This window comes from Patella vulgata, chromosome 1 (genome assembly GCF_932274485.2).
Source record: "Patella vulgata chromosome 1, xgPatVulg1.2, whole genome shotgun sequence".
Lineage (NCBI taxonomy): Eukaryota > Metazoa > Mollusca > Gastropoda > Patellidae > Patella > Patella vulgata.
Genome location: NC_065879.2, coordinates 62,231,443 through 62,246,708, shown reverse-complemented (window position 1 = coordinate 62,246,708; position 15,266 = coordinate 62,231,443). Strand labels below are relative to the sequence as shown.

General features: G+C 35.5%; 1 protein-coding gene across 1 annotated transcript; it reads left to right on the top strand.

Annotated features, from left to right (window-relative positions):
• The first annotated feature begins 1,202 nt into the window (after positions 1-1,202).
• On the top strand, positions 1,203-6,519 carry LOC126831335 (thiamine transporter 1). Its single transcript, XM_050561922.2, has 5 exons — positions 1,203-1,295; positions 2,291-3,482; positions 4,114-4,306; positions 5,171-5,312; positions 6,231-6,519. Exons 2-5 carry the CDS (start codon positions 2,360-2,362, stop codon positions 6,384-6,386), a joined length of 1,614 nt encoding a protein of 537 aa, XP_050417879.1. The 5' UTR covers positions 1,203-1,295; positions 2,291-2,359; the 3' UTR covers positions 6,387-6,519.
• The last annotated feature ends 8,747 nt before the right edge of the window (positions 6,520-15,266 follow it).

The window sequence follows — 15,266 nt, the reverse complement described above, 5'->3', positions numbered from 1 at the left end:
TTGCTAAACATTTTAATTTGTATTTTATACACTTAAAATATATCGGGGGTATTTGAAATGAATTCCTATCATTGCAAAAATGAAATGAAGTGGAGTTTAACATCCTACTGTTCTGTTCCGACTGGGCTAATGAAGACGGGCATACGATGGAAATTTTGCCCAGGCAGCGATCGAATTCCAACTGCCAAGGGATCTGTTCCGTGCACGCCAATGTGTACACGGGACCCCGGTTTTCGTACCATCCGAACGGCTAGACATCTGTCCTTGTCAGGCCCTCCATCCTGCACCACTGGCAAGGGGAACCCACACCGGAAAATTCCGATGAAATCTCTCGGCCAATGCAGAGATCGAACACGCGACCTCCAGGATAGCGAGCCATGAATGTCTTACACACATAGCCACTGTGGTTCCCAGCTATGATTGTAAGTGAATTCCGGCGAATGATAATAACTAGTCCATATATACCGGGGAAACCTGTAACAATATTTTATTTGGGCGCGTGTTATGAAACCTGTCAAAAGATCGAAATAGTTATTGATAAGACAATGTATAAATAACACTACATTATCACACATTTGAAATTCTGGCAGGGTTGGGTTTGTTTTGTTTTTTTTAATTTGTTTATTATTTTTTTAAATACACCTTCACGTAGGCCTACAATTTTCTTATCACCGCCTGGTGAGACCTGCTGAGAGATCGAAATAGATATTTATTATAATATTAAACATACATTATGCAAGAGCTATCTGCCTATTGTTGTCTAGGTCTTTCTTCGGGCCTGATTAAATGTTAGCTAAATTATTAATTAGACAATTAATTGACTTGTTCAGATCATAATCAACTCTCGATGCCATCGCTAGCCTGCAATATTTAGCGGATTAGAATAGATTTTTTGAAAAATAATTAAATGTAAAAGTTCCAAGTTTAATAATGATGATCGAGGCTAGCCTAAAATTCGAAAAGCTACTATCTCTGTTCAATCAGAGGAGAGCATGGAGCAACATGACTGAAATTTTCAGCATATTCTATTTACGTTATCTATTACCGAGAACTGCCAACTCTTTATCTAATCTCCCATAATGCTCCTTTAATTATAATAATATTATGAATTAATAATGTTCGGGGATTTTCCGAAGTGTAATCCTGTCTTTTCAAGTGAATTCCGGTGATTGTAAGTGATTTCCGGTAAATTCCGTCCGGCCCGGTTATCCAGTCTTGAGCATTCTTCGGTTAGAGTTATATTTCTTGCCAGGTTGTATATAACTCCCAGTAGAAAACTGCGAGGAGGAGGGAGTGTAAGTATTAATACTATGCATTAATAAGCTAATTTAAAACAAATGACTTAAACTAATTCTACATCTAACTAAACTTGCTGTCAGTGCAGCAGTTAAATTCTATTCAGATGTTCTTGAGTGACTTACATGGTCAAATGTAGATTAATTAAAGCCATTAAAACTAAAAAGGGCATAATAATTAATATTACTAATATTACTACTATTTACTAATATTTATTTATTAATATATAACCTACTATTATATAGCCATAGTCTAGGTGTAACTCACCTGAAACTCAATATTAATTACATGCACGAATTATTGGTTCATTCCAACTAATAAAGATGTTGTCATCTTACTCTTGAAAATAAGTCACTTGATCAAATCTAAAATAAATTGACTTTATTTTATTCTGTAGCATATATCTTTATGAAACTTGCAACTATTACTATTCTTGTGGTTTGTGCCTTTTGTGAATTAGAAATTTCACAGATTTGATACATATTTGTGTTAACACTGAACAAAAATTGAGGTAGAACAATTGGGATGCCTGATACTATTTGCTATGCATAGGACATTATAGGCTAGTATTTTGTTGTTGATTCCCAATAACACAGAGATCATTTGTTTGATAACGTTGCTCAACAGAACGTAGCTTTACTCCTTCCCTGACTGTACCTTCCTAAACATGTCCAAGGATGAAGGATGTTAATGACTGAGTCTTCTTGATTCAGGTGTTGTATAGTTTGATCACTTCCAGGTTTAAACATTGAGGGTGTAGCATCGGACCCCACCCTTAATGGTATGTGACAAGGGTGTCTGGGTAAATCTATGTCTCTTTTCTCAATTCTGATACCTTTGCTAAAGGGCCAGACACAAATGTATGCAGTAATGAAATATTATGTTACTGCTGTCTTAAGTATGACAAACTAACAGTTATGTTGCACAACCATAAACTCTATATATCTGTTTCTCATTAGAATATTAAATTTGATTTTAAAAAATTTATTTACAGGTTAATCGTATAATTGAGGTCTTTGGTGGATGTTCATATACAATGTGAGACGTGACACACTACAACAATATGGCGGGGACAAAAATTATTAGCCTAGTCCTGTGTAGTCTGGGCGTGTTCATGTCATTTCGGCCCCACTGGATATATATTGATGAATTTATCCAGACATATTATCGGAATATAACAGACGGTGAATTGTATGACACGATTTATCCTGTGAAAGATTACTCTGGTTTGATTTTGTTGATTATTGTTATTTTAGTGACAGATTATGTTAAATATAAACCCATCATAGTTCTTCAAGGAATTTTTTCAATGATTTTAATGTCGTTATTGAATTGGGACCAACAGATCATTCCGTTAATTGTTTCGCAAGTTTTTCATGGATTTATCATGGCAACAAACATTGCATTTTATGCATATATTTTTGCGGTTGCCGATTCAGAGAAATATAAACTAAGTACCTGTTTATCTCAGGTTTCTGTTTTGTTTGGAATTTTCCTTGGTAATTTATTGGCTGTTTTATTTTTATCTTTGAATATTACGGGCCTGGGCACAATTAACCTCATTTCTTTTGCATTCTCTGTTGTTACATTAATTGTGGCTCTGATGTTGCCACACGTGAAACCTCGGATACCAACAACTAGAGAAATTATAGAGAGAGAGCTTCAACTACCTAATGGTCTTTATGTTCCCGAAACTGTTACAAAGAGTCCTTGGGAAGTTGATCGCAGACCTTCCATGCATTCTACAGGCACTCAGGGTATTATGGACACATACACACATATTAATGACCCAGCATTCACAGCCTATGCACGGTCCAACATGTATAGTGATATAGACACAAGTTCTCTTGGTTTCTATGGAGATTATTCTATTAGTGAACGATATACCACTTCCATTGACTCAGAATCAAATGAAAACTCAAGGGAAGATAACTCTATTACATCTGAAGTACATTCAAGCCAACCAGGTACAACACAGAAGGACAAAATAAATAAATTTCTAAAAGATTTAAAGAAAGCGTACTCTGAGAAACTCGTCATCTATTGGTCAAGTTGGCTAGTCTTCAGTATTTGTGGCCATCTGATGTTAGAAGATGATTTTCAGAGACTTTTAGATGAAATTGTTCCTGGTCGGAATTCTCCTCTGGTTTATGATGCAAGTGTTTCCACCCTGGCGGCATTATTAGGTAGGTATGGTCACATTGTATAAAGGATTTAATCAAGGAGCTCAACCTCTTGGATTTGAGTTAAAATAAAAGAGTTGAATTGGGTTGATCAGATGTGTTATTTTGATTAGAGATTTGAGTTAAAATAAAGTATTGATTTCTGATGTTATTTGGATTAGTGAGGAGGCTAGCTCTGAATTATTAAATTTTTGTTTTGAGTGATTAATCTGAAGTTTGTTTGTTTACTAAATTTATTTTAAATTCAAAAAGACAAATCAGAAATATACCTCAAAACTCGCTTTATCTGTAGATGTAAAATCAACACATAAAATGTAACGAAAACAGCAATTTTCATTTTGACTTAAATCATAGAGAGGTCCTACCATTTAAAGAGTGACCAACTAAGTTCACGTAAGGTGTAGAAAACGTAAGCAGTATGATATACAACGATTTGCGATAAATTGATATTACATGTTTTGTATATTTACTAACTTTAAGCATGGGGGAGAACAAGAAATCAAACAAATTCTAATGATTCCTGATAATTACTTATTAAGTTTTTACTCTTAATGTTAAATACAAACTGCTGTGGCCAAATGTTTTGTTACCTGGAAACCTATGTTTATAATAGTTGATGATATATTTGTTATAGGAATCATACCAGTGATGATATATGGAGTTACAAAAGGAACATGGACAGTGTATAGTGAACCTATTTTAGCTATTGTAGGGTTATTTACCTGTCTCTTATACTGTCTACTAGCTAACATCAATAATATCTGGGCAATATATTCATTGTATATCATATACTACCTACTCTTTCAACTTATGTTTGTTGTGGCTTTGTAAGTATACAACTTATAAGCTTAAAGTAAAGGGCTAAATCTCTGATTAGGGTCAAAAATAAAAAAAATTATACACCACCTTTTCATATGGACATATGCCATGGCCCCTGTCCGGGTCAATGAAAGAATGAACCCTTTTGATTTCCCCTGTTCTCTGCCCATCTCTTGCAAAATGTTGGTGTTTCTTACATGGCAACCGCCTATTATTTTATTTTAAAAACGGTTCATATATATTACGGTTGAGTTCAAAATGATTTACCCCCCACCCCTTTATGCAGTTAATGTAAAAGGATGTTATACCAAACTTGTGTATTCTCCAGAGGTCACAATTTTTATCTGATTTTGATGAAAGTTAAAATATGTCTTGTATTATGTCTGAATGAAATAAAACGGCCAAGGCCAAGTGGCAAGTAAGAGAGAATGATTTGTTCAATAAACCGATGGTAAAACCGATAATCTAAACATCACTAGACATTATTAAAGAAGAATGCAAGTACAGAGGTTAACTGTTAGAATTTCTAAATTAATTTGTACATTTAACAATAAGTACGATTAAAAGCTGATTTATGATGACAAATTATTATGGCTTGTATAGACTTATTACCACTCTAAATGCCGTAAAATATGAGAATGTCTTTTTAGGATCAATTTAATTATTGCAAGTACTAATGCCGTTGAAACATTTTACCAGTTTTAGTGAAATTAAAAAATGTTATTAATGCCAAAATTGAATTTAAATTTAAAACAAATTCTAAGGGAAATTCTCCACAGCACATCTGTGGGATTACTTGATATTTATCTAATATAATTATATGTATTTACCTTCTGTTAAGCTTAAAGGAGCTATGATTGTTGTGTTTACAGATATCAGATTGGTGATGTTTTACAATCTAGACGATATGGTTTTATTTTTGGTATGAATTTGTTTATAGCTGTTTTTTTAAAAGTTATTTTACAATCTATACAAGGTAACAGACAAACGTTACATCTGCCAATTACAACACAGGTTAGTATTGTTACATTTCACAGTTATAACACAGGTTAGTGTATAGTTAGGCTGTCCTGAATAAATTCCCTGTATGACCCACGGGGTAGATTTTTTCATGTGTTCATGCAGGCGAAATCATTTTGTGTCTCCCACCTTTCGATGAAATCAAGGGATTATCAAATATCTATTTGATTGGTTGATGCTTTGGGATAACTTTCATTCTAATTGAGTAACAGTAATGAAATTCAGTGTGTAGTTTCATTACATCAGTAAGTTGATGTAATTTTAGTCTGATTTGGATGAAATTTAAAATATATGTTTGTATCCCAAAGATCTTAGATGAGGTCGATTTTGGCACATTTTTGGACTGTAACTTCATGGATTATTGCCCCTGATTTATGAAAAATCATAATTTTTATCCAATTTTAAAAACCATTCAAATATATGTGTTACACCAGTCGCAGATGAGTTCAAATTTTGAAAATAAATCGAGCCAAAACTTCCTGTCAAAGTTGTCCCTCCCGTTTATGCAAATAGTGCCAAATCATGTAATACATGTACATATATCAATTAAGGTTGTAGATCCTCTAAGGGTTACATTTAAATGAAGCAAAAAATATGTGTTCAGGGTCAAAAGATCTTGGTGTGCATTAGAGTTGTAGAGTTATGCCTCCTGTCTTTTACCCAAAATGTGAAATGTATACAAAGTTTGTTAACAATTTAAGATTTGGGGTGAATCATTTAAGCTCTCTGCAACATTTGGTTTCAAAGTTACCCCTTTTATCGAAAACTTTGCAAATGCGATGGAGGGTACAGTTTTTAACAGATTATCATCTAATTCGATGTGAAGCATTGGGACAATTTATTGATATTCCCTGTGGACGTATCTATGGCAGAATAATTAAAGTGTTGTTTTTTTTTGTTATCTTATTCCAGATTACTGTGATGGGTGGGATATTTGGACTTTTTGGTTTAAGTTTTTTAACAAAGATGTTATATTCACTGATAGACCTGTATAGACAAAATGGAGGCTGTTGTGGGAACTACAGCAACCCCCAAGACCGTGACTTGTTGGTTGCCAGTACCTCATAAAAAACCAATGCAAAGTGCTTTTATTTAATATTCCAAATTATTTTGATGCACACCAATATTTATTACAACACAACTTGACATTACATCATTGTAATAATATGTCTAAGTGTAGTAAAGGATTTTAAAGATGTTATCTGTAGTGTTATTTTACTTACATGCACAGAGGAACGATGATCCAAATCCTCTTGAAATAAAGTACAACGAAGACGATATGTTGTTCAGAGAATGCATTTCATATTTATTACCATATGTGTTTTTGGTCATTATACATGGGGATAAAACTTGATTTGATTACAATCATTACATTTATTACAGACACAAACTACACACAGACACTGCAAGCAATAAACAACAATATCATATCAATTGAATAATAATCTGGCAAAATTTACCGTTAGATCAGTGGTTCCCAACCTTTCTGTGATGAGTACCACTTGGAGGTCCCATACAGTCGCCACTACCACCTGGTTCCAGAGAAACTCAGTTTGATCAAATATCACTTTATTTGCATAATTTTACAAGTAGATAACCAAATGAACTAAAAAAAAACCTCAACTAAATGTGAGGGCTGTATCTGCTTTTTCTCTACCAGCTGGTCAATGCGGGGCATGACTTTGCCCACAGCACATTGGAAATCATGCTCGGGCGCAGCAAGACAGTTTCGGCTCTTCGACTTGATGTTCATGAAGGCTGAGAACCCCTGCTCGCACTCCCACGTCGAGGGAAAAATCAGTAGCTGGGGAACAGCATGACGGGATAGCGTCGGGTACGAGGAGGCCATGCTCACCGGGATGTAATAAGAATAGTAACATACATACTGAGAAAATAATGGGTATTATCTTGTGTTAGGCAGTAAACATTTTTGTGAAGTAAAAAATAACTAAAAATCGTTCATGACCCCGAAAGTGCTCGCGTACAACTAGTGGTACGCGTACCACAGGTTGGGAACCACTGCGTTAGATGTTACGGATTTTGTCAATAAATGTAAAGTAAAGAGATTTGTTAAAACCAACCATGCTAATCTAAGAAATGAAATGAAATGAAATGCGGGTTTTACGTCCTATTTTTGTACCCACTGGGATAATGATGACTGGCACATGCCATACAGTGTGCTATGAGGAAAGTCTTGCCTGGACAGCGGCGTTACGGCCTACTTTTTTTTTTTTATCACATCCAAATGACTAGACGCTGGCCCTTCACCACTGACAAGGGATAACCAGGCTGGATAATTCCCAGACACTTTCTTGGCCAACATTGGGATCTTAACCACTGAGCCACTGAATCTTAAAGAAAAATTAAAAAGACGCTAAGTTGTAACGAAAAACATTTCAGCGGTACAAACATACGTTTTTTTATACGCCCACATTTTCATGTGGACGTATATTGTCGTCGCCCCTGTCCGTCCACAATTGTTTGTGAACACTCTACAGGTCACAATTTTTATCCGATTTCAATGAAACTTGAAATATAGGTTTATCACCATAAGATCTCGATTCCTTTCGATATTGGCATGTATCGGACTATAACTTCATGGATTATGGTCTCTGTTCCTTTCGATATTTGCATGTATCGGACTATAACTTCATGGATTATGGTCCCCGATTGTACAAAAAATCATGTTTTTAGCTTGTGAACACTGTAGAGGTCACAATTTTTATCCGATCTGGTTTAAACTTGAAATGTATGTTTATAAACCCACAGATCTCGGTTCCTTTCGATATTCGCGCATATCGGATTATAACATCCTGAATTATGGCCCCTGATTGTACGAAAAATCGCGTTTTTAGCTTGTGGACCCTATAGAGGTCATAATTTTTATCCGTTTGAATATATCACCGTTACACCCTAAGGCTTGTTGAGTTCGAATTTCGTAAAAATCGTACCGAAACTGACGGACAAAATGGCCACCCCTCGTTCGCAAATAGTGTCAAAATATTGTATATCAGTGTTGTGTACCCCCTGGAGGTCACAATTTTCATCTGATTTTGATGAAACTTGAAATGCATGTTTATAACCCAAAGATCGCAGTTCCTTTCAATATTCGCGCGTATCGGATCGTAACTTCCTGAATTATGGCCCCTGATTGTACGAAAAATCACGTTTTTAGCTTGTGGTCCCTCTAGAGGTCACAATTATTATCCGCTTAAAAAAATATGTTCGAATATCACCGTTACACCGTAATTGATGAGTTCGAATTTCTTGAAAATCGGACCAAAACTGCCTGACAAAATGGCCGCCCCTTGTTCGCAAATAGTGTAAACATCTGGTAAATCAATGTTGTGGACCCTCTAGAGGTCACAATCTTTTTCCGATTTTAAAAAACGTTTAAACACATCACGATTCCACCATAATGAAGATTGAATTCGAATTTCGGGAAAATCGAAATGAAACTGCCCGACAAAATGGCCGCCCTTCTTTCCCAAATTGTGTAGAAGTGTGTAATACGAAGGTTGTGGACCCGCTAGAGGTCACAATTTATTTCCGATTTTGATGAAACTTAAAACATATCTTTATATCCCAAAGATCTCAGTTCCTTTTGATATTTGCACATTTCAGGCCGGCAGACCACCATTAAATTTCACCATCTCGGTACCCAATTGTAGTTCGTCTATTTATAGCAATTCTCTCTCTGTCTCTTTTCTCCCCATTTTTGTTGATTTTTTGGTCTAGAATGGATGAATAGGGTTTGAATTGACATTTTCTGCCAGGTTTTGGTAAATATTCATGATTTTGAGGTGGAAGGATAACGGGGTTATCAGGTTGGCTACGGCTATATGTACGGCAACTAGTTACATGTTTTTAGTATGCTTCTTCTAGTTTGTGTATCTCAAAATTTTGGTGGTTAACCTCATACAAATTTTAGTGCAAAGACCTGACCATAATTTGTTCCTTTGTCTGTAGTGAAAACATTCAGCCCAACGAAAATTTGGGGAAAAGTTGGAGGTGGGCAAAGAGGCCAGAATTAACATTGAAGTCAATGGGGAAATTAATGGTGGTCTGCCTCCATAACTTTCTGGATTATTGACCCTGATTGTACAAAAAATTGCGTTTGTTTTTAGCTTGTTCTCTATCCATCTCTTGCAAAATGTGGGCGTATCCTGTCTGACAGCCGCTGGTTTTATATTCGCTAAGCTATAATGAGCAACATTTCAATCTGGTAAATTTTCATGGTTTTTTAAACATTGCACAAAACCTTTGTTTACAAACCGATTTTTACGAAACTTTTATTGAAATAAGCACCATATGGCCTTGCACTTTTTTCTCTTTTTTAAAAAGGAAAATTATGTCCGTCACTTTAAAAAAATATCTAGATTAAACATCAAATTCTAACTTTGAATGGTTTCCAAAAATTTTAAAACAAAATTGAAAATCTGATAAGAATTGTGGGAGGACATAGATTTTAAAGATTGGCTTTCATTTTTAAAATGGTGGTTCTTCAGGTTGGTTTAACTGTATGAGATAACTCTAAAAAAATTAATAGATTACTACTAATGACATGGTTTATAAATAAAAAAATTCAAAAGGGAGATAATCGGAAAAGATTTTGTCGAGATTTTTGACTTAGTTATCCCATTTATGACGGATTCTGAAAGTTTCGATATGTTGAAAAATGAACAAATTTAAATGCTCTTGGACAAAAGTAGGTGAAGTAAGTGCTTATTTTGAAAATTTCATCAAAATCGGTTTTGAAACAAAGGTCGTGTCAACTTTTTAAAACCTTTAATGTCAAAATAAATTATATCCGTCTTTACCGTTAGAAAGGAATAAAGGATAGGTCGTTTGTTTAGCAATACATCAATTGTGGTGTGTCCTGGCTCTCTCACGTTAAAATTCTTTTTTTACAATTGACGGCATAAAATCGACTTTTTGTTTCAAATTGCAAAAGCTTTGAAATCTGGTCAAATCTTGATATAAAACGATTAAGTAGGTCATGTGTGTCTTATTTACACACAGAGGTGTGATGACAGTAGGTCAATTCAATTTGATTCCTTTAATCCAGTTTCATCTGAGGAGATAAGGAAGATAATCTGTCAATCCAAACCAACATCTTGCTCTTTGGATGTTATACCGACACATTTCCTGCTTAAAATTCTGGATGCAGTTTTGCCCATTATTACGAGTCTAGAATAGTACCGGAATGTTTTAAAACTGCAGTAATCCAACGACTTATAAAAAAATGTCGACACTTTATCCACTGACAATTACTGAAAAATTATCGACCAGTATCAAATCTGGCCTTTCTGTCCAAAGATCTGGAGAAGGTTGTTATAAGCAGCAACTTCTTAAGTCATTTCGAAAAATTTCAACTCCTTGAGGAGTTCAAGTCTGCTTATCGCTCTGGCCATAGCACTGAAACAGCACTACTATGTGTTTTGGATGCCATAAAATCATCTGTCGATAAAGGAAAGATCGGAGTGTTGGTCCTTTTGGATTTATCAGCAGCTTTCGATACTATTGACCACGGCAACCCACTGGATCGACTGTCATCAGATTATGGACTAACTGGGTCCATTTTAAAATGGTTTTAATCCGATCTCACTGGATGATTTCAGTATGTTGAAGTTAACAACTCCTCATCAAGTCATCAACAACTCTTATGTGGCGTTCCCTAAGGATCCGTTTTGGGCCCGATAATCTTCACAATGTATACAAAGACGTTAGGTAAACTAATTCATGATCACAATCTGCTGTATCATTTTTATGCTGATGATTCTCAGCTCCTTGACAGCTCCAATCCACTTCCGATCGATCAAAATGTCATAAGAATCTGGAAGGGTGTCTCGATAATGTCAAAAAATGGATGTTATCCAATATGCTTAAACTTAACGATGAAAAAAATGAGTTTCTTCTAGTGGGTCCTGCTAACAGACTTAAGAAATGTGACATTCGATCGATCAACATTGGAAACACCGAAATTCCTGTCTAGAACTGTAAGAAATCTTGGAATTCTTGTCGATTCTCGTCTCAGTTTTTAAAAACCATGTGAACAATATCTGTAAAATATGGCATTTCCATCTCCGAAGGATAGGGCCCATTCGCCATCTATTAACAGAAGACGCTGCTGCAACCTTAGCTCGACCCTTCGTCCTGTCCAGAATAGACAATTGTAATTCGGTACTAACTGGTATTACGAACGAACAGATTTCAAAACTCCAAAAATTACAAAACCGCACTTCTTACATTGTCTCAATTGATGTCGAATTTTTAATACTTTGATCTAGATTATTCCACCCTTTTATCGTAGAAGGTATAAAGTAATCGGTTAAATTATTGCTACGGAGATTACAAAAAGTTTGGTAAAACTGGATTAAATTGTAAAGGTATGGAGAAGCTGTCTGATTAATAATTTTGTACATTAAGATGAGTTTGTGACGCCCACGCCTCTCTTGCAGGGAGATAAACCCCGTTTCTTCATATAGTAACCTGTGGCTGGTACACTTTACATTTCGCATAGAGTCTGGAGTGCATCCAGTTGTAAGTCTTTTAATTTAATTTTTAGTTCGTCTTAGCGCCCATCCCATCATTTTTCTGAAAAGTCAATCCCCAATGATTGTGATGATAAACTTCCTTTATGAATACCGTGTAAATATGGTGCAAGTAACATTGGATCTCATTTAGTAGTCAGTGCAAGATTCAGTTTTCAGTGGGTTTAATATCATATTTAAGAAAGTTGCGCATGTGGTTGGGTCATCAATTATTAGATAATTATAAGATAGTGTCATATACAAATAAGTGGAATATTCGAACGTATGTTCTTAATAAGGAGATGGGGGTCGAGGACAGGGCAGGGACGATGTTAGGATCAGAGGAGACTACACTTACAACGACGCTTTGCTTTCTGTTATACAAATATATTTTGAACCACCGAAGCAAGTTTCCTCTGATTCCAGCCGCCCAAGTTTTTCTCACACTCTGCCAAATGCCTTGCTGTTGTCTCAGAAAACAGCCCTCGTATACTTACACTCTGTAATACTATAGGGCCTATATGCTGTAGAGGTTGTTTAAGTTCTCTGGGAGATGATCTGGTTAATGTATTGAAGTCGTTAGCTGGTGCCGTGGTAACGAGAACTATGCTAACAAGGATATGTCTGGTAGATTAAAATTGGGCAATGACATCATAGTCTGGTAGTCCAAATATGGCAATCACATGCTTTAGACACGTGGACACCCGTCCTCCTGTATATAACCGTTGTATTATGGATGTTATAAAAATGTAAAAACCAACAAAGTGTTCCAGAGTCAATTGATCAATAGAAATAGTTTATATACAGCGTGAAAGTGCTGACTAGATAAGTGTCACCCTAGTGTCGCGGGCCGTTTTCTGATTAAAGTCACATCTGTCCCCGTAGTGTCCCCGTACTTCGCTTTTTGGCGCCATTGACGTAACATATGTAACAGAGAAGAGAGTATGCGTCACACGTTGTATGCGGGCAGCTTTTTGGTAGCCTGCCTTTCCACATCTAACCAGCGACTCATTGCACTGTATAGTACTACATATTTGTTTTGGAGTCGTAAGGCAGAATCGACCTTTAAGGGATAAAAGAAATTTGGAAGAAAACAGAGTTGGTGGAAATATTCAGCCAATGGATAAAAGCATCTTTTCTGAAAATTCAACATGTAAATTTGTTTAACAGACCAAAAAATGTGTAAATCGCGAGTAGCGTTTAGGTTTTAGGGTAAAGGAAATGCCCAAGGTAAATTTGGAACAGAATGGCTCTTTTTTATTCGCGCGATAGCGTGTGGGTCGGTATTAGGTTCTAAATGAACGTTCAAAGTGAAACAGTGTGCCTTGCAAAATAACGTGTAGCTAGCGCACTGGTATACTGTAACTGTTTCCGGATTATTCGTACTGTTTTGCAAAAAATTGTATAAAGGAGAATAAATTCAAAGTATGAGTTAAAAGCGGGAAAACATACCATGGTAAAATGGGTGATTTAAAGTTGTATTTGAATGTGCGGTTAGCTGTCGAATAAATTTTGAATTCTCGGATATGCCATGCGTAGTGTATACGTAAAACAAAATCAAAGGAAAAGTCACGAACTTATTAGTCAATTGTTAAATGTGTTGAAAAAAAGAAATAATAATAACTTACGGGTATGTTTGATTGGTTATTAGAGCCATGAGTATAATACAATTTGATCTTGAAATAAATAGTGATCACATTTATTTCAAGACGCTGTTTGATAATTAAATAAATGCGGTTTTGCTTGAATTCCGAAAAGAAATGAATTCACTCACAAAAAACCGTTTAAAATGTTAATAGAGAGTATCTATAAGGTTTTTAGAAAAAGGGGCGTACCTGTCCAATTTGATTTATTAACGTTAGCAGAATCTCTCGTGCGCCCTAGACTAGTTTCTCACATGTTGAAAAGGTAAATCAATTCTATCTTATAGACCCAATGATAACGATGGGTTTATAGCACAGGTGGAATGCCTTAACAATAACCAGATACGATCAAAGTAATCAATTGAAGATCATTTGTTAATGAGGTAATACTAACAGATAAAGAACATTAGTAATGTAATGAATTTTTAAGTTATTAATGGTTGAACCTATGTGTGGGTTGCGTCTGGTGCACACCATTCGCCGTGGATATAGTTCTAGAAAAAATAGGATGTTATTTAAATAGAGGCCATGTTTGTGTGGCATCCTTGCTAATGGACACAGCTCACCAAATATTCCTACGCGGTCACGAATGTAGGGAGAAAGTTACTTTTAGTCTTTCTCCCTCTTTCCCTTTTTACCCCCCTTTGCATGGCGATTTTTGTTGACTTTTTGGTGTAGAAAGGAAGGAAAGGGTTTTAAAATACATTTTCTGCCAGGTTTTGGTGAATATTCATGATTTTGAGGCGGAAAGATACAAGAGTTGAGAGGTTGGTTAGGTTGAAATATCACTGGCTTGAAATGTAGGACCGAAACTTCCAGCTTGTGTATCTCAAGTTTTTCATAAAGAACCTCATACGTGCTTTTGGGCAAGAGGTTGCCACATGTTGCAACCCAACGAAAATTTGGGAAAAAGTTAGAGCCGGTCTAAGAGACAAGAATTAACATTAAAGTCAATGGGAAAATCATTAGTGGTCTGTGGCCTTATGTAACACCGGAAATCAAAATGGTAAATTAATGAGTTAAGGTCAAAGGTAATTTAATACTGTTTTAGAATTCTGATGATTAAAGAAGTTAAATGAAGTGAATTTTAAAGTTGCTAAGTCTCTAACTCAATATCATCCAAAATCTTCGACATTGAAAACACGAATTATTTGTCAATTTAAAAATTTTACCGTTGGTACTCAAATCGTGTACCATGGTGCATTTCAGTTCCATTTTTAACAAGGGACTCGTAGAAAGAGGCTGGAGTACTAGATGTCAAACGGTGACGCCATATTCTTATCTGGAGAGCATGCGCAATAAATACTATCGGTATAGAGTGGAATAACCAGACGCTAGAGATTGACATTGGATTGAGACTTCTGGCGTATTTCGCCGAACATAACTGGTTAGAAATTACAGTAAAAACAGAAACGATTGAATATAAATCAGTTTATATACATTCACATTACATTATTATATGCGTTTCGACCCATTTGTGTCAATTTCTAGATCCAAAATATAAGCGATTTAGCTCCTTTAATTAAGAGTAAGAGTTAGTAATAAGGTTTAGAAATAATGTTAGACTAATATTGAAATAAAGTTTGAAATTAGGAATACTTAGTTTTTGGTCTGATGACAATGACATGTTTGATTTGAGGCTGAATGAATTTGTCCCAATGCAAGTCGTCAAAAGAAGTGCCGACTGAAAATTCTTCAAGTCGGGACTTTTACCTTAACTTACAAGAAAAGAAAAGTTTTGATGTTGAGACGATGGTAGCTGAAACAGACAA